The following is a 19850-nucleotide window of genomic DNA, read 5'->3' as shown; positions in this document are numbered from 1 at the left end:
ATTCATCCATTCACACACACATTAACGCACTGATGGTGATGAGCTATAGTTACAACAGCCCTGAGGCACAGAGGCAACAAAGATATAAACAAAGAAATTAGTAAAAAATGAACAATTCCAAACATGATTTTTTAGACTTCACCTTTCAAACACATGAAACATTCATTTTGATGCACTGAGCTGCTTCTGTTTAGAATAAATTACCGATGACAAGCATTAACATGCAGATATCATTTTGCACTCTTGAAATAATAGGAAACAATAAAGACAAGTCCTTTAAATTTTAATGCTTCAAATAAAAAAAATGAAACGTAAGCATTTTACTGTCAGTTTCACTTCAAGTTAAGAAAGAATTTTATAAATTTGATCAAATTAGGGCAGATTTTTCTCAGTAATAATAAAAAGAGAAAGAAAATACGTCTAACGGGATTTATGGTTACAGAATGTACGCTTTCCCCTTCTGTCCTTTCTCCTGTTTCTTTTCTGTGAAAATGGTGGATAATATTGTAGTGGAGCAAGCATCACATGAAAGGTCGGGATTGTGCCGTAAGAACAAATTAATAAAGGAGATTATATCATGAAAGGAATTCAAGGCAATCGAGGTTTTCTTTAATTACATGAAGAGCAGATTTTAATTTAAAGTTAAAGAAACCCTGATTTTCTGTTAAGGTTTTTTCCCAATGAGTTACGCTTGCAGCAGTGAATAATAATGCGTTCATTACAAACAACACAGGCCACATCAGCACAACGTACAGTAAAAAGGGGAAATGAAAGGGCCAGCTTCAGTAGCATGAGGGGTGATATGACATCACATGACCTCGCAACCCTTTGAATGTGCTCCTAAAACAGTTTTTAACCAAAAATAAATAAATAATTTAAAAAAACCACATATTTAGTATGCAGTTTGGTTTATCGCTCAGAGTCTATTTCGACACTCGATGTTGTTGAACTTAATGTTGTTTACTTCCCGACACACATGAGATCGTATCAAGTTTTAGTGAAAAATGCAACCTGAGTTTGTGAGTTCAATTCAGACCGGCTGGTAAAAACAGGAAGTGATCGTGCAGAAGAGAAACTTTTGGGCCAGACTCAAAACATGAATAAACTTCCCATCCTTTCACTCTAGAGCACCACTGAATTGTTTTTTCCACCATCAGTAAACAAGCTGCCAAGAAGACCCCCTTTTTATTTTATTTATTTATTTTTTTAGAAAATCACAGTTCTCTCTGCTTTGACTGGAAACCTAAAATCTGAATTTTATTCTACCATCATTAAAATAGATTTACAGTTGTTTATCTATCATCAGTAGATGACCCAACAATGCATTTCCTCACCCAACTGTTCATGAGTGTGTTCTGTTTACTAGCTAACCCACAGTTGTGTGGTGGGGGATGTGAGAGGGTCTCCACTTCCTCCACTAAAGACAAACTGAAACAAACCAGGTTGATGTGTTTTCTTTCAATTTACAAAGGAAAAGAGATCAACGAAATGCACATGTACACTAAAAAAGAAAAGGGATTTTAAATATATTCACTCCATGCTTTCATCATCTGTTGTTGAGCTTTTCCCTGAGGTTAAACCGGTTCCTCAAAATCTGCTTGATTTGACATTTTAAGCCATGGTTCTCTATCTTTTCAGCTTTGCTCCTACAAAATAAAAGTTGTGACCCCATGGTCATTGCTGATCAAAGCACAAACTATCCTATCAAGCCATTCAACACAGAGCAGTGTCATGGTAATGTCACAGGTAATTATTTTTTAGTTAATCCGTAGTTTCTGCAGGTAGACTCGTTAAGACTGAGCCAGTGTTTCAACGCTGAGCCAAGATGGTACAACTAAACATTTACGTTGATTTGTTTGACTTCTAGAGTTCAGGGAAGTTTGCTCTTATGTGGGCCATTCGGAGCAGAAACTGGCTCTAAGGGACCCATTTCTAACTCAGTTCACAGGAAATTAATCTAAAGACAAATCTAAAGTTTGCATCATGTAACGAGCAAACCAGTGAGAGAAATCTTGATTATGTCTCCTATTTAGTTCTCAATTTCCGGTTAAAATTCAAAAGAGGCTTCCTCCTTCGATTAGGAAAGGTTATGTAGATCAGTTCAGAGTAAAAATAAGACTTTATTCTGAGAAAAAAAAGGAATAAGGAAAGGTCCATGATCCAACCTGTGAAAAGGGAAGAAGAAAAAGTTTCAGCTATTTTAGGACAAAATAAAAAGAACCGAAGAAACTGACAAATACTTTTTAGAAGGAAAGGAAATGAGGCGTTTTAATACAATTAATGTTTGAGATGCTTAAATAAACCTGACAAGAAAAATGCTAAATCAGGGACATGAATGAAAGAAATATACAAAACACATAGTTGTGTGAATAACTCTCATTGTTAGCCTACAATGAAATAAAATTAGGACATTTATTCTCCAACTGATGATCAATACAGTTTAAAGAGCAAATCAACCCCAAAACAACTTGTTTTTGCTGATAAACTATATAAATGAGTGTCTAATCAACCTGTAGAATCGTGTAGTCAGTAATTTGGCCCTTGAGTGAATTTTAGTGAAAATTTAAATATTCTGACTAAAACTGTCAGTGTTGTACTTTGTTCAAATAAAAACTCTGCAATGCATTTGAATTTAAATCTGCCATTGCTATTGGCTAAGAGGTGCACGCATTAGCTGGTACATTATGATGTCACAGTGTCATGGTGAGTCTATGTACAGGGGTGCAGATGATATTTTTGGGTTGGTACTCAGGGGAGAACCTATGGTTGCTGCTTTGTTCTCACATTCACTTAATTCTTAACTCAACTCACAATAGGAACAAAACAGAGTAACGCGTTGATGATGCAACATATTTTAATTTTGTCTGAAAACAATAAGTACAACAGGTATATATTGCCAGCTTAACTTAAACCTAATTTTCAAATAACATGACTGAATTGTCTGAATGTAAAACACAATGTATAAACAGCTGCTTTTGTGATAATAACAAATTTTTTAAAGCACTTAACAAAATGACTATTTCAGAGCACAGAAGTTTTTTAAATGGCATAAATGCCGTTTTTATTTCTACAGACTCTCGTCATCCTCATCATGGTCCTGACTGCGTTCAGCTTCATTATTGACTTCCCGAACAACTTTCTGATGTTCTCTGCTGTTAGTATGCTTATCAAACACTGGATGATTGAAGTTTTTAGTGCCTATGTAAAAGGCGCTGTTTTTGTCTGCGAGGGTGGGATTTTCACGGCATAATCTGCACCAAATCTCTGTGCGTTCATTGTTTGTTTGAAGCCAGCCGACCTCCTGCAGCCACTTCTCTACGAATACTCTTCTTTTGCGGTTCTGACTCAGTCGGACGTTTTTTTGGAGGCGGAGGAACACCAAAATAATTACTTAATGGAGCTTGCTTCTTGGACATCTTTAAAATGCTCCAGAAAGGTCTTCCTTCCTCCACAAAGTCTTAGGTGCGCAAATGCGTGCTGCAGCTTTTTTTCAGGTGCACATTGCTTATTTTGACAGCGCATGCACGCCTCTGTCTATGTATTTCTTAGCAGCTCCACCTTCTCGGCCTGTCAGGCAACAGCATTTGTTGCATTTTTCAAACAGGAAGTGGGGAGTGGAGTAAGACTCTGGTGGGGGGTGTCCTGCTCTTTATAGACCTCTGCTTCATTGTATTCATGGTACGATAGGGATTAAATCTGGTATGCGTAGATTATACTTTAGCAATGAAACTACATAAAACTCATCCTTACTCTTTAGCTCAGTGTTTTCCAGCATCTTTTTGACTCCGTTTGTGCACTCAACAAGGTAAAATCAAGTCAAAACTATTGGATTACCACTTTGTGTAAAATGTTTTATGGCCACAAGGGGGCGACACACAAATGTTTTCTGAAGCTCAAGCCATCTAAATTCATAGACATTTATTTTCAACATATTTGCACAGAACATTAAAATAACAAGTCTTTAACAAAGGAACTGTAGTGTGAACAATAAAGACGTCTTCATTTATCATGTGTGGGTGACATTATCGATTTGACATTGTGATGATATAAACTCCCACAAAGGATGTAAAATACTGTAATTACATTAAAAATATCTGATAAATTTGAAAACCGATGAAAAAGGAGTTTTGTTTGATGCACAACATTTTTAGAGACGTGAAAGAACATCTTTAATTTCAAATGTAACATTTTTAAATAACAGAGCGACCAAAGAGAAAGAAAACATGCACAGAGGCTGCACATCCAGTAGAAATAGTTATGTACAGAATACATTCATCAATTTCTAAGGCCGCTTCATGACAGTCTAACACGTCACTTAACAGTCTTTCAGCAAGTTCAAGTTGTTCTGAAAACTTAATAAAAGTCAATTTTGCTTAAAAGAAACTAAAAAAATCAAAATAAAACAAGTCAAACTCAAAGTAATCACACTGCAGAGTTAGTCAAAAGCTGTTAGCTTTAACGCCTCTGACTATATCACACATGCAGCCAGCAAGTAAAAACAAAAAGAACTAATTATTGTTGAGCGACTGGAAAAGGAAACACATGGAGACGTTAAAGTGTTACAGCAGTAAATGGCGCTCGTGTTTCGGCTGAACAATAAATAAGGAGCCTGAAACAGGCTGCGGCAGCACCAGAGGATCCTTCTGCCGTTTTTCTCACGCAGTTTGTTTTTTTAGAGGCTCAGACTTTTTACAGTTCATGAGGGAACAGCAGCAGGATGAAAGATGCTTCATCTCGACCTGTGGTACACGAAGAAGCAGGCAAACAGCAGGTTGGATGTCAGGCTCACAAACAAAAGCCCGGCCCAGATGAGACGCTTCACAAAACCTGGAGACACACATCAGAACCATTTTGTCCGTTTTACAGATTAACCCATTCAAGTAAACTCATCACACAATATAATCTGACCAGCTTTTCAGATTCTTTTAAAAGAAGGCGGCTAACCTCTAGGAGGAGTGAATGCCTCAGGACTTTGTGTCGTCGTGCCAACCAGACATGCGGAAGACTCAGAGGAGCAGCTTCGTTTCTCCTCCTCCTCCTCAAACACACGCCGGCCTCTCGTTAAGGAACTCAGATCTGTGAATAAAAGCAGCAAGTTTAATCACAAATACCCAAAATAAAGTCACTAAGTACAAGATCAGGGTTTCACACTGCCCTCTGGTGGTGGAATAGAAAATAAAATGTGTAAAATATGAATCTCAGGTCAGCCTGAGCTCTACTTACCGTTTTGACTTTGAAAAGGAGAAACGTCCTGAGAGACGCAGCCACTGTAGACCGACAGTGCCGGCTCTACGTAGAAGGGGAATGGAGACAGCGGAGGGGACATGAGCTTCGGTTCTGGCTCTCTTGAAAACAGCCGGTGTTTCTGCCTGCTGATGTTGAGACGAGCTGGACTGATGAGGGGACGGCGCTGTCTGGCAGAACCGGAGCTGGATGTAACTGACCCAGCTACTGAAGGAGTCGGAGACGGACCTGGGGATGACGGGCGGCTCCACGAATTCATGGAGAAGTAGTCTTTGTTCACAACAAACAAAAAGGGGAAAACATCAGTCTGGTAAACAGGAAGCTTCATAATATTAGTAGGGATGCAACCACACCACCTTTTTCCAAACCGATACTTGGATCTGAGTACTTGCCGATACCGATACTTCTACCACACACAAAAATGCTATGAATTGGAACAAAGGTTTTATTTTCTTCTCTGCTTTCCAACAGGAAAAGACTGAGAGGTAGATAAAAAGCAAAATATATGAATAGAAATGATCACAAAACTAAAATATTAGGTGAACAGAAATGACAATTACAGTGAAGCCACTTTCAAGCAACTGCATTGGCTTCGGTTCCTGGTATCGGTTAACTTTTACTGGTATCGGTGCATCCCTAATTATTAGGATCTAAAAGGTTAATAAGTTACCAGATGATGTTGAGTCCTTGTAGAGTGAGGCGGGTTTACTACCACTGAACAGATAACCAGAATCTGGGGAAAAAAAACAAAATTACCAGAAAGAGGAAATATTAAACTGTTCCTTCAAAGTGAGGTTTGATTGCTACCTGTCCTTGTGAGTGATGGGGCTGTTCCGAGGCAAAGGACTCTACTCAGGCGTCCGGGTAGAGTGGAAGGGGATGCCTTGTGCTCGCGGGGTTCGTGCTGGCGGCTGATGCGCTTGGGGAGGTTGGGCGGCGGGGAGGGAAAGAAGGAGGCTGCCATGTTGGGGGTGAGCAAAGGAGGCTGGCAGCTGAAGGGAGGAGCTGCAGAGCTGCCTAGAAGGTATCTGCAACACAAGAGCAACAGAGTGGTCTACTACCAGCAATCAAGATGAACCTTAAATATGTACTTTACTGTACTACTACTACTACTACTACTACTACAGGATCCCTCCACATACCTGGAGTACACATCAGACTCAATACTGCATTTGATTTTAAGCATTAAACATGTTGGGACAATATATAAATATATGAATGTAACCAATTAAAACAAAATCAAGTTGTTTACGTATGAGATCTGTGACATAAAACCTGAATTACTGATAATTTACAGAAAAATAAACTGTGAAAGTTTTCCAGCAAAAAAGGGAGATATAACAACCTTAAAGACAAACAGGATGATGCGTTTGTGTGGAAAAAACAAGCAGAAGTCGTTTTCTTTCTCCAACTCTTTATTTTATTCTACACACAACAAGCATTGCTACAGATAAATCTAAAAAATGGATCCCGACACAAACAACTTTTGTCTCTTGATTACAAAATGTAACTTTACTGCAGGCAACACTTCAGCAGCGATGCTGCTACGTCTCCATGGTAACAACTTAATTCACAGACTGATGTTGATGCAGCTGAGCATAGAAAATACCCAAATGGTCAAATGAACTGGGACAAAATCACATTTGATGGCTACATAATGAATCATCATAATAAAGCAGTAAAAACAGGCTGAAAACTAAAATAAGGACGTAATTATTGTAAAATGTTTTACATATAAGTTCTCATAAATAACAGCAGAGGTATATAATAACCAAAAATCAGCACAGTGCCTTTGGAACTAAATGCTTTACTTGGTGAGATCAAACATTCACGTAGCTTATAGTTTAAAAAACATCAGAAAAACATGCAGGAAATAGGAAATACCCAAAATGGACATTAAAAACCTGACAAGATAAGAAACATGAAGACTAGAGACTTAAACAAACGCTGTAAATGTTTAGCACGTTGTTGTTTTGTCTAAACATGCATGTTTTGGTTATTTTGAGGACAAACATATTCAAATTCATCTCAGAACAATCACTGTTTTATTTGGAAGCATGGTTTAATTTCAAATACCTTAAATGAGAGTTAAAGTGTAACTGTGATCATGTTGTGGAATAAAAGTTACGTTTATTCCGCACAATGCACCGACTTTAATTTCATAAAGAGAATCCACTAATTAACTTAATTAGTACAGATAATTACCCCACATGTTGTAAAACGTTTCCTTATAATCTACAAATTACTTCACTAATGCTTAAAAACTCTCTACAAGTTAAGATCTGTAGTCTATTAACCCTCCAGCCACCTCAACTAATCATTTCATGTTTGTAGATAGGGTCTGGGTCAAACCAGCCAAAATAAAGAAGTGAAATATTAGTGCATACCAGGTGTTTATATTTGATCAGTAAATGCTGTCTGATTGAGAAAGATGAGAAATTTGGAAAATATAATTATTTTGTTGAAATGAAGCTAAGGCAAGAAGTGGATACTCCATCAATAACCACGTTTACACACGCCAAATTTCCCCAATCCGATTCAGATCTTAGTTGGTTGTAACTCCCGAATCTCTGTTTACATGCACACTAACTGAAATGATCCGATCATGCCGAGAGTTTATCAATTATTCAATCAGGATAAATAGGGTGAGCATGCGCACTTTTCTTTCCTGGAAAAAAAAAATGTAAACCACCACCATGAAACAAAATGAAAAACGTAAAAACAGAAAAACAATTCTTCCTGCTTTCCTGATTCATTTAATCAATTTAATGTTTTTATTTGTTCATAGAAGTTTTCTCCAGTGAATAACTGCAGATTTATGCTTTGCTGCATTTTATTGTTGGCAATATTAAGATAAGGGAGGGTTACCCTCTTCTCTGCCTCTTGATCGGCTGGTCCGCGGGTCTGACGTGATGGCTGTGCAGCGAAGTGGGGGGTGGCGGTTCAGACTCGCGTAATATGACTGAGCTCTGTTGTGGCTTATTATTAATAAAATGTGACAATCAGCTGAAACCGTCGAGAAAATTTGGTTCAAACTAAACAACAGGAGATGTTCAGAAAGTTTGGAAGCCCGTGTTCATTAAGTGTTAAACAAACCGCATCTTATCTAATCTGCGTTAACGTGCTTTTACACAGATAGTCGTCCAGAATATTTAACTGCGGATGTTCTTCTACTCAACATCAGCCTCCGTAAACTCAAACCAGGTCTGATTAACCGGTGTTACTCCGTCTTCTATTTGAGCGCGCCTCCATCCACCTGCTGCAGAAACAGCTGCGCTGCGTTCACAGAAGCGAGGATCTGAGCTGCAAACACAAAATGAATCTGCGTATATCCAGTACAGACTCAAACACGTTTGCAGAATGATTTTTGCAATAATCAGATTTTTATTTTACTTCCACAAAATGTTCTGAATTAGAAATTACAGAAACGGGGACGGCTTGCTATCAAATTAAAAAGTCGGTGCTCGTTAATTAGGCCGTCATTTTCTAGGTCAGGAAGTCTAAAGGACAACGGGGAGGCTCGCTAGCTGTTGCACACATGCACAGTGGGCATTTATTTTCTCCAACAATCCAAATGGCTGTGTACATGCACATCAATCGGAATGATGATTGGACAAAACCACCTCTCTCAATCGGATTGAAATTTTATTCCGATCGGATCAGAACATTCCGATTGACGTATTTACATGCAGAATTTTTGATCTGATTGGGCGTTCAATTTGATTAATTGTGCGCATGTAAACTTGGCTAATATTTTCTAATTTGAGTTCCTTATGTTTGTTTGAAGCACCAGTCCAACAAATCCACCAGAAACCCTTAACAGCAAAACCCCAAAACAAGCCATGCACCTGGTACAGGTAATCATCTACCAGCAGCCAGTAAGAAAAACAACATAAATCCAGTTTATGCACAATAACAATGGACAGTTATATGTCTGGAAGTGATTAGATCTACTTTGTAGTTTCGCATCATGAGGATGGTGAGTGCACACAGCTGGTGTGATCGCCAGATTCGATGACATCAATGCAGGCATTTAAAGGTGTGGTTGACTGAAAAACCATCTTTTAAATCGGTCTGAGTATAATCTGGAGTTTTTCATGCAAGCCGAACATGAAAACTATCTCCTACTCCTATATCCTGTGAAAGATTATGATAAAAATAGATGGTGAAATGCTAGGATTTGAAAATCCTCACACTGTGATGTCACACTGTAAATGTGCATTTACGTCCTCACCCATCTTGGCTTGTGCCTGCCTGCAGGAAGCCTGCATCTCAGAACAGGAGCGTCATAGCCTTTTTTTTTTAAATTACTCATAAGGCTTTGATTGACACTAGACAACACTGTATTGAATAAACAGTAAACCACACCTTTAATCTGCAGGTGAGGTTGGGGTTGGACAGATTTATTGAACGTGATGATAGGCCTTCATTGTCTTTTTAATAGCAGATTTGTATTTGCAATGTACAAAAAAATATACATAAATGGAACGCTGGGATTCTTGTGATTCCAATGACATACGCCAATCAGGGACAGAACCATACACACGTTTTGTCTAAACTCACTAGTGTTGGGAATCGAAAACCGGTTCTTGTTGAGAACCGGTTCCCATTGGTTAAATTCCTAGGAATCGTTCGCCACTTTTGCAAATGATTGCCCTTATCAATTCCGGTCGGCACCAATGACGTCAGCGCGCATGTTGCGTAGCTTACGGAAGCAGGAAACATGGCGTCTAAGCGGCACAAACGCTCGAAAGTTTGGTTATACTTTACAAGAAAACAAGACAACAGGGTAACTTGCAATAATTGCAAAGTAGATATTTCATCAAGGGAGGAAGCATTCAGAATATACAAAAGCTGTTTGGCACAAAGTACGCTAAAACTAAGTTATTTACGTGTTTTGACTCGCTCTGGACTAGTGAATATCAACACAGCAGCAGCGGTGACGTTTGCACATCCTCTCCTGTTAATACTTCTGGTAACTAATAACCTAACACTGCCTATCATGTTAGCGTCATTTACCTCTACACTAGCAGACTCCAGGGACAAAGGTCTCACCTGTGCACCAAACAAGAAGACGAGCTTAAAGGAGAACATTTGGAAAGATATTTCCAACCGATACAGGTACAACACATTAATTATCATAAAGTAACTGTTATAACGCAGGAGCTGTGCGCAGTTAGTTTTTGTGATCTGTAATCTGGAATTGATAAGAGAATTGGATCAATAGACACAATCTACAATGCCATTGATATTGATAAAAATGTATTAATTCCCACCCCTAAAACTCAAATCCAGTAAAATGGAACTTAATGTTGTGAAGCCTCATCATTGACAGAACAGCCACCTCTAACCAAAATGGTCTTTTTACATCCACAAGTGTCCAGTAAAGGTACTCTAATAAAATAGTTAGACCACAAGTCTTACGCTCACAATCCAACATAATTAAACACTGAAAATCTTCAAAATGCCCTTCAGATGCATCTCTGTCATCATAACCTATAACTTCTGCAGGCAACCTCACTTTAATGCAGACAAGTCTAAAAGTCAAAGTGTCTGAAACCCTTTTTTGTCATTTCAGATTTTGTGTCATTTCTAATCACATTTTTAACTTTAGTTTGTGAAACTTGTGCACATTAGAGCACGTTCGTCAGGCTTTCTGGTGAAGCTCAAGAACAATTTCAAGTAATAAACGGGTGAAAACAAAAGTATTTTAACACAGGAGGACTCAAACAGCATAAAACAAGACCTTTGAGATTATGGCTGAATTTTGTATTAAGCGCATTTTACTCGACTATAAGCGACATTTTTAATGCACCAAAAGGATTTCACAAGTTACTGACCAAAAATAAGCTAGTTTAGGATGAATTCAGCCATTTCAGCTGTGTGTACACCATAGCCTCCCCCTGTAGCCACACACACACACACACACACACACACACACACACACACACACACACACACACACACACACACACACACACACACACACACACACACACACACACACACACACACACACACACACACACACACACACACACACACACACACACACACACACACACACACACACCTCCTCAGACATGAATAACTGGTTGCACGGGTGTAAACTGACACACCTATACAACACTGCTGTACGCTGCACTGTTGAGCTATAATTTACATTTTTAAGGCCGCATTTCATAGTTTGTTAAAATTTGCACGTATAATAAAACCCTAATCTGATATCTTCCATTTCCCTTTGTTTCATCGTTCCAGGAAAATAATTCTTGGATTTTTGTTTCCAGTCAAATCCCAACGCAGGATCTCCCCGCTCCGATCTAACAGCAAACTCACACGACCACATATTTACTCCCCAAATCATCCAAGCTTTTCCTTTCATCAGCTGTAAATGACAGGTAATACAGGGCGGAATAGGTTTTACAACTAGATCTTACAAAGTAGCGTTCCTTGCACTGATGCATGGTTAGTGAAACACTTTCAAATTTTTAATAAATAAAGTAGCACACTCTAAACACATTCAGAAATTCCAGTAGTGTAGATTACAACAGTTAACAGCACGTAAATAACACTGATATATTGGATTTAATTCATAAGTGAATTTAGTGAAACAGTTTCTAAATTCACTAAGAGGGTAAAGTTAACTTCTGCACAGCTTTCTAGGATTATTTAGGTAAATGTGTAGTTTATATCTACTAGTGTTGGTTTAGTCATAATTCATCTGTCACTTCATGATTAACCAAACAAAACAAAAACACTTGTGACCGTTACATTTCTGTACCGACAAACGGGGATAAAGAGTTCATGTAAAATTCTAACAACCGTCTCCCCAGAATTCACCGTTTTCTCATCTCACAGTCAGTCGTTCTCACAACACAGTAAAGCAGGACGGCCAAGTGGGAAAAGACGAAACAAACAACGAATTTCCTCAAATAAAAACTGGGGTTTTGCCACAGATTGTTTTGTTGAAGCATTTATCAAAGTCTCGCGACATCCTCCTACAAAGATTCAGCATAATTTATTTGTTTTAGTCCATTCCACGTCAGTGTGCTCCGCTGATGCAGGCACATTTTTTTCAGTAAAAGCGACACTATAAATACAGTTTTACGACTAAATTTGATTCTCAGCAGGTAATTAAAACGTGTTTCAACAGCCTAACGCCGTGTATTTGCATCTTTGTGGGAAGGAAAGAGGAAGAATATGATTTAAGCATTAGTCCGAGATTTTGGAAAAGTTGTTTAAAAGCAGCAGGAGTCGATTCACAAGCATTTGTGTTTATATAATCCTGGTTTGACTCTGAAACGTGTTGCTGGATTTAAAAGGTATTCTAATGAGTGATCAGAATTAATAAAAGCTCGGTGCCCTAGGCAATAGGTCAAATGAAGGCTTTTATTTGAGGAAATCCATTAAACTCATCACAGTTATGTATCTGATCTGATTACACGATGCACTCAGCGTGAAGGCCATCTGCTGACCCAATGAGAACATTTATTACTGCTCAGATTCTGACCTTCGATGTCTGGCTCTTCGTGGACCCAGCGATTTGCGAGTTGCAGCAGCCGCAGCAAAGCTGACAAGGCAGCAGAGAGAGACGGTGATGAGCTTCACTGTGTCCATCCAGCTAAAGGTGTTCGTCAAGTAGCTCTCAGACAGGTAGAGGCACAGGGTGAAGAACCACAGCACTGACGCCACAACATCAATCCTCCTCAACCTAAAAACATAAGGAGGACAAAAAAAAAAGCAGAATTTGATTAATCCCGAGCTGAAAATCCCCATTTAAAAGACAAAAAAATACAACTGCTTACCTCGTGGGTCCTGCTAAGAAGATAGCCGTGAGACAGGTCAACAGGCCAGCAGAGACGGTCACCAGTTGGTTGTTCTTTCCGTGTTGCCACACTATCTGGGCATTTTCTATGACCCTGTCTGGAAGAACCTCCAGCACACCCTGCCACACAAGCAGAGCAGCACTAATGTTGTTGTTGGGGGAGGTTGCATTGTTGGATGTGGGGTTTGGAGGCGTGACACCTCCACTTAACGTCTGCGGGCCACTTGGTGAGACAGGTTGTTGTGGGAAGTCACAGAATGACGTGGTAAGTACGAAAGCACACAACAGGAAGGCAAGGACCCTCAGCATTATAACTCCTACTGGTGAGGACAGCGAATGAGAGCTCTGTGGAAGAGAGAGAGCATGTTTCTATTCTTAAAACTTGTAATAGAAAAAAAATCCTGCAATAACGATTCACTGACAGGTAAACCGAATGAGCACTTTGACATAAGGCAGCAACGTAAATGGGAACAAAAAAAGCCTTAAAAGCTCATTTCTGTACACAAACTGAGCAACATACATGTCAAAACGGGACAGGAAAAAAATATTTATATTGAGTCTTTGTTGTGTGGAACTGAATTTCTGTTTGATCTGTGAACAAATAAAAGTCACCAGGTAATGTGCAGTTTACATACTACCTCCATAAACAGTATTATTGATGGGTTAAAAAGTTCACTGCTGTTCGCATGCAAATTGAGGTGGTGTTTACAAATCAGGTTCTTATAATATAAACAAACCAGCACAACTAATATTTCTGTTTGTATTTGTGTTTTTTGAAAAACTTCTAGTGTGTTGCACTGACCTTTACAAATCCTGAGTCAGACTCTCTGGTGCGCCGAAGCTGGTGGTTTAGGAGCACAGTACGAAGCTGGCGGTTTTGATACTTGATGTAATACTCCACCGCTGTCTGACAGGGTCTGCATAACTTAAAAGTTTGCTCCAGGTGATGCTTGAAGGCTTCAATTTCTTCATCATAGTTCTCCTAAAGTAAAAAGAATTAAGAAAACACAAGAAAATTCAGCCATGACCCTATTGTGGATATATGATGCAACTAGGGTTGTCACGGTGTGAAAATTTAACCTCACGATTATTGTGACCAAAAATATCAAGGTTTTCGGTATTATCCCAGTATTTTTTTTAAACGTGTAACATTTTCAAACAACTAAATAAACCCTAAATAAATCAGGTAAGCATTGTCCTCAGTTTGTGACTAAATTTTGCCTGAAATTTGTTATTTTGTAATTATGTTGTTTGTTTACATTTTTCCCCTTTACTTTAAAATACCAATATTTGCACATAACTTATTTTTTGTCTGTTTGATATCATCATTTTAAAAATATTAGATCAGATGATACTCAGTACTCAAGTAGCCTTCTAATCAGATACATTTTTACCCTTACTTGAGTAATAAACCCTATATCAGGAAAATATTGTCCTCAATTTGTGTCCTTCCAGTGAGCTTTGCAGATTTGGGAAAATGTCATCAGGCAGTAATCATTGTTAAATTCATAATTATTCTCGGAGAGAGACCAACTCTTATCTGCCCCTGGGAGCCCCATAATGCATAGCATCATTTCAACATGGGAGTGTCCGCGACACGGTGTATATGCAGGTAGCGGCGCTGCGGCTACTTTATATAGCGACTCGTTGCTTTCTCCCTCAACCCAAATCCTTGGATCACGCATTTTAGCTAAAACGCTAACGCTAACTTGCCTTGCTTTGACTGTAGAGTTGTGGGTGATGGTCACGCAGATGTGTCATGAGATTTGAAGCCCTGCTGCCTTTCACTGACACTATTTCCTGCACGTGCTGCAAACAAGATAGCCGTCTTCTATCAATTGTCCCTCTGCATTCTTCAAATATTCAAAAAATGCCCATACTTCTGACTTTGTCTTCTTGTGTAAACAACAAAGTACCCATGTGCCCCAGCAACTTCAGCAGATAAGGTGGCTGGTAAGAGTCACCGCGCCTACACCGCAGCCACGGTAATCCACTGAGATAATATTTTTATTTAAAAACAAGACGGTTATTATTATTGTCAACTTTCTTTTACTGGGGTTTAAAGATACACCGGTTACCGTGACAACCCTAGATGCAATATTCAAATACACCGTTACCGTGACAACCCTAGATGCAATATTCAAATACACCATTACCGTGACAACCCTAGATGCAATATTCAAAACAATACAATTCCATACATCATCTCTAGGGATATATGACGCCAGCTGCTTGATCTTTGTAGACTGGTTGTTACTGCACTTCCTGCACAACAGCATTTGACAGTTGACCCATTGCAAGGACTTGGGCGTCTCAGATTGAGGGCTTCCAGAAACACCATGATTGAGATGCTCCATGTACTGAGCTGGGATGGGTTTGTTGTAATCTCCATTCTGGGAAAAAAGAAACAAAAAAAATCAAAACAATATAATTTCTGATTTTAAAGATGCGTGAAAATCTTAAAACTTACCTCCTGGAAGCCATTGTACTGGTCACAGTTCGGACAATCCCAGCAATTCCTGTTGCCATATGGCACCACTGTGTTTTGATTACAGAACCAGCAGTTGACACTGGCATGAGTGGGCTTCTTTCTGCAAGTAAAAACTGGGTTCAGCAATCCACTGGTCAATCTTTTAGTTCCCTGATTACAAACACAAAGATTATGCTACCTCACCACGCTCGTATAGTGTGATTAACTGTTTAAGTCGATGCCCCGGTAGGGTTTGCTACATGTTAGCATCAGGGCTAGCAAAATTAGCATACAAGCTAGCAGGATTTTTGAGAAAGACTCCATGCATTTACAAGTATTAGTCTTACAAACACGTTCTCTAAACGTGCCAAATAGGAACATCCAAACCAGGTACACGAGCATAACTGTGTTTACATGAAGGTAACGCGACGGTAAGATAAAAAAACAAAGTATCTCGCGGTTCAGAACAGATTTTACCTGGTGGCAATCTTGTAAACTAGAGCGCCACCTGCAAAGACCGCCGTCGCTCCAAATCCACTGTACATCAGCTCAGGATACTCAAACAGAAGCATGTTAAAAGTTTCCATTTTACTAAAATTAGTCACTGGGTTCTTGGTTCACGGATTTAAGACAGAGTGAGCGCGCCGCGCACGCGGTAAGAAATTCCTTTTATAAACGCCCTGTGTCGGAAACGGAATGTACGTCATTTCCTGGCCGCGTTCCAATACATGGTCGCGTTCCATGGTGAGCGGTTTATGAGAAATAATTGTAATCCTCCTCCATATCATTCAGTAGTTGTATAATTTACACATTTATACATATTACATGTGCCCAATATTTATTTAATTAGAATTTAATAGTATTCAGCTCATTTGACTCTTAATTCATTTTTAAACCTTGTTTAAACAAAATCCAACCTTGTTGGAGTGTGGCCTCTTTGTTTCAATGATGCATTCAAATACAACTGAATACCAGTGGCCACAGCATGTCGCCGACTCGCCACATTTTTGACACTGGACTCAGACATGATCCATTCCGCACCTACAACATTGATCTGAAAGTGCTTTGATTGTGAACATTGCATCGGTAAGATGTACCCAAACTTATATCGAGGTTGCTGTTTTATCATTTTGTTAAATAAACAAACAAAAAAACTCATCGGTGGGACTGATGTTCATAAAATGGCAAGGATTAGTACCAGAACGTCCTCGCTCACTGCGATTAAATTAATTTTCTCCACATTCTTGTTTATCCCGTTACCGAGGTGCATCAAACGCAGCACAATAACCTCCTAACTTTATTTCATTTTGTTATAACTACATTTTACATTAGTTTCTGTACAAATGTTCAATTAACCTATACAAAAATAGCTTCAAATCGTGTCAGAAATTGTCCACACTTTGTGAAGCTCCACATTTTTCATTGATAAGTTGATGAAAACGGGATTTTTTAAATGAAAAAATAGTTTTATGCTGAGGACAGCAGGTAGGACCATGTCAAACATTGGCTGATTATTTTATTATTTTAAGCTTACAGAATTATAAGTATCATGTCATTAAATTGTTGTCTGTATGCGGACACTAAGTAGTAGGCACTGTAGGCTAATCATGTTTAGTAACAGTTAGTCCAGTCAGTTGCAGAGTATCATGGAAAAACATTTTATTTGAACAAACATTATGCAGTCCACATTTAAAAAAAACATTCAGAATCGAATTTTTCAAAAAGGTCGGTGCTTCTGTTTCATCAACTGATGTAGCAGCTAAAAACCCTCAAAAAACAAAAAAATGATAAACCACAACAACAACAAAAAGTAATAAATAATAGCTCTGACATGTAAAGCAAATCGAATAAAAACCATACAAATAATATTAAGACATTTTTTGGCATGTAAAAAATACTACCAAAAAGTCAAACAGTTCTTTGGTTTTGCGTTTACTGACTGTATTTGAGGTGAGTAAATTCTGGTTTGATGTTTGAACTAAAATAATAACCTTCCGCTTTGGAATAAACGGTGTAACAACAGATCTATAACACAGTTAATCATCCAACTCAGCCTGACAGCAGAATAGAAATGATGAAACAAACAAGAGTCTGTCGGAGGTCAGGAGAAATTCCCAGTCTCTTACTGGTCGGAGAAATAAACCAGCTGCGCCTCTGCCTGCCTCCCATAAGTGAAGTGCTGGTGGTTGCATCCCACAGACACGGTGGCACCGTCCGGACTCATCGGCTGGGTCACTCCGCCGTAGGGACACCCGTTGTGTGGAACCAGAACCGACGGGTGTCGGTGGAAACCCCCGTAGACCGGGTGGTGGAAGTTGGGAGGCGGGCAGTAAGGGCCGCTGGTGGACCCGTGGGTGTGTACGGAGATAACCTGAGGTCCTGGGTATCCTCCGGTCTGCTGGGGCGCGCTGGGTGGGCAAAACCCCCAGGAGCCGCTCACATACTGATGCAGGTAGTAGTCGGTGTACTCCACCGGGGAACCGGTCATGTAAGGCACACTGGGGGGCCTGTAGGGCCTCCTCACCCTCCTCCGACGCCGGTAATTCCCTCTCTCGAACATGTCTTCAAATGCGGGATCCAGCGTCCAGAAGTTGCTTTTCCGGTCACCTCCGCGCTCTCGGGGCACCTTGACGAAGCACTCATTCAGAGATAAGTTATGTCTGATGCTGTTCTGCCAGCCTTTCTGGTTCTTCTCATAATAAGGGAATTTAGAAATGATATATTTATAAATCCCGCTCAGCGTCTCTTTCTTGTCTTGGCTGTCCTTGATGGCCATGGCTATGAGAGCCACGTAGGAATAGGGGGGCTTCTCCATCTGGACGGCCTCGTCCTCAGCAGAGGGCGAGGTGGAGCAGATATCCAGGATCTGTTCAGCCTGGTCTCCAACGGGCTTCTTATCCGCATCCATACCTCGGGTCGACTGCGCGTCTGTGCGTCCCTGCAGGAGCGAAGTGTGAACTCGGCAGCAAATCAGCGCTATGAATGGGTCCACAGGTGCAGACACTCCGCCCAGGTCAATGTAAAGCTGCTACACGGCTCCTTTGATCTCATCAGGTTTCCCACGGTTGCAGTGCAGGTTGAAAAAAGGGTCAGGCGACTTTTGTTTTAGAAACGATCAACATCACTCTATGTGGCGCGTCATCAAAGAAGGATGCGACCTGCAGATCTCATGAGATCCGAATGTGTTTTCATTTTCCTCCAGGTCACTTCAATCATTCAGATTTTCAGCTACTTTTATCTAAATAAACTTTTAAATCACAAAGGTGTGCAAAAAATTGTTTATTTAATTTGAAAAACCCCGAACCAATCAAAAACGCCACTGGGCATGTTTAAAGTTAGACTAAAGTGAAGTTTTTTAATTTTTAAAAGATGCAAAAATATCTACAAATAGAGATCAACAAGCACACTGCCTTATTTGTATCAGTTTGAGCCTTTCAAGTACTTTTCATATCTTCTTATTGCCTTTCAGTTTTGAGGCACGTGGTTGGGACTTTCTGTGGACTTACTGAAATGCAGGTTGACAGGCTGCAGGTATCAGAGCCCAATTTACCACCCACATGCAGGGAGGTATGATCAGGTGAGGGCAGCAGATAATGATCACCTCTCTGCAGACTGTCTGTCTCTGAACCAGGTATATAAACTGTGCCTCTGTGATAAGATAAAGCAGTTATTTAAAGAGCAAGTCACCCCCAAATCAACTTTTTTTCTGATCAACTATATAAATGTGTTTCTAATTGTGTTGCAGACACGTGTAGTCAATAGTTTTGCACTTTAGTGCATTTTGGTTAAAATTTTAATTTTCTGCCTAAAACTGTCAGTGTTGTGCCGTTGTCAGGTAAAAACTCTGCACTGCGTTTGAATTTTAATCTGCCATCGCTATTGGCTAAGAGGTACCCTAGAACGTTAGCTGGTACATTATGATGTCACAATGTCGTTGTGAGCCTGTGTGGTGTGTGAATTTGTTAGCGGCTCTGCCCTTTCGGTCTGCTAGGCAATAGCATTTGTTGCATTTTTCAAACAGGAAGTGGGAGTTGAGTAAGAATCTGGTAGGGGGTGACTTGCTCTTCAATTACATTTTAATCCGTTTAAATAATGTAGAATTGAAGCTATCCGTTTGCACATTTGTTTTGTATTTGTAGTAATACTGTTTAGGGCTCTGGCTTCTTTGCTTTGTGGAGATTTGTTGAGACACACAGACGTTTAAGTTTTTAAATGTTTGATTTCTATGGTCAAATTAGTTGAACAATAAGTAAAAGGAATGCTATTGCCCAAAGGGGTTGCAACCAAAACCAAAAGTAAAGTAAAGCCGAG

General features: G+C 39.6%; 2 protein-coding genes across 3 annotated transcripts; both read right to left on the bottom strand.

Moving 5' to 3' along the window:
• Window positions 1-4308: 4308 nt before the first annotated feature.
• tmem201 (transmembrane protein 201) lies at window positions 4309-16235 on the bottom strand. 2 transcript variants are annotated; one of them, XM_015967668.3, is made up of 11 exons: window positions 16017-16235; window positions 15540-15660; window positions 15271-15462; window positions 13872-14051; window positions 13050-13414; window positions 12755-12955; window positions 6052-6272; window positions 5915-5977; window positions 5224-5514; window positions 4945-5076; window positions 4309-4827 (listed from the first exon to the last, which is right to left on the bottom strand). In XM_015967668.3, the coding sequence occupies exons 1-11, from the start codon at window positions 16124-16126 to the stop codon at window positions 4730-4732; spliced, it is 1974 nt and encodes a 657-aa protein (XP_015823154.3). In that variant the 5' UTR covers window positions 16127-16235; the 3' UTR covers window positions 4309-4729. The 2 variants fall into 2 exon arrangements, with proteins under 2 accessions (XP_015823154.3, XP_054601816.2); XM_054745841.2 differs by lacking the exons at window positions 4309-4827; window positions 4945-5076; window positions 5224-5514; window positions 5915-5977; window positions 6052-6272 and having other exon boundaries at window positions 12582-12955.
• Window positions 16236-17181: 946 nt separating this feature from the next.
• Window positions 17182-18833, bottom strand: foxl2l (forkhead box L2-like). Its single transcript, XM_015967458.3, has one exon. It carries the CDS (start codon window positions 18445-18447, stop codon window positions 17662-17664), a length of 786 nt encoding a protein of 261 aa, XP_015822944.1. The 5' UTR covers window positions 18448-18833; the 3' UTR covers window positions 17182-17661.
• Between the last annotated feature and the right edge of the window lie 1017 nt (window positions 18834-19850).

Source organism: Nothobranchius furzeri, chromosome 15, assembly GCF_043380555.1.
Source record: "Nothobranchius furzeri strain GRZ-AD chromosome 15, NfurGRZ-RIMD1, whole genome shotgun sequence".
Classification (NCBI taxonomy): Eukaryota; Metazoa; Chordata; class Actinopteri; order Cyprinodontiformes; family Nothobranchiidae; genus Nothobranchius; species Nothobranchius furzeri.
Note: the sequence above shows the minus strand (reverse complement) of the source record. Positions and strands in the feature narration are given on the sequence as shown.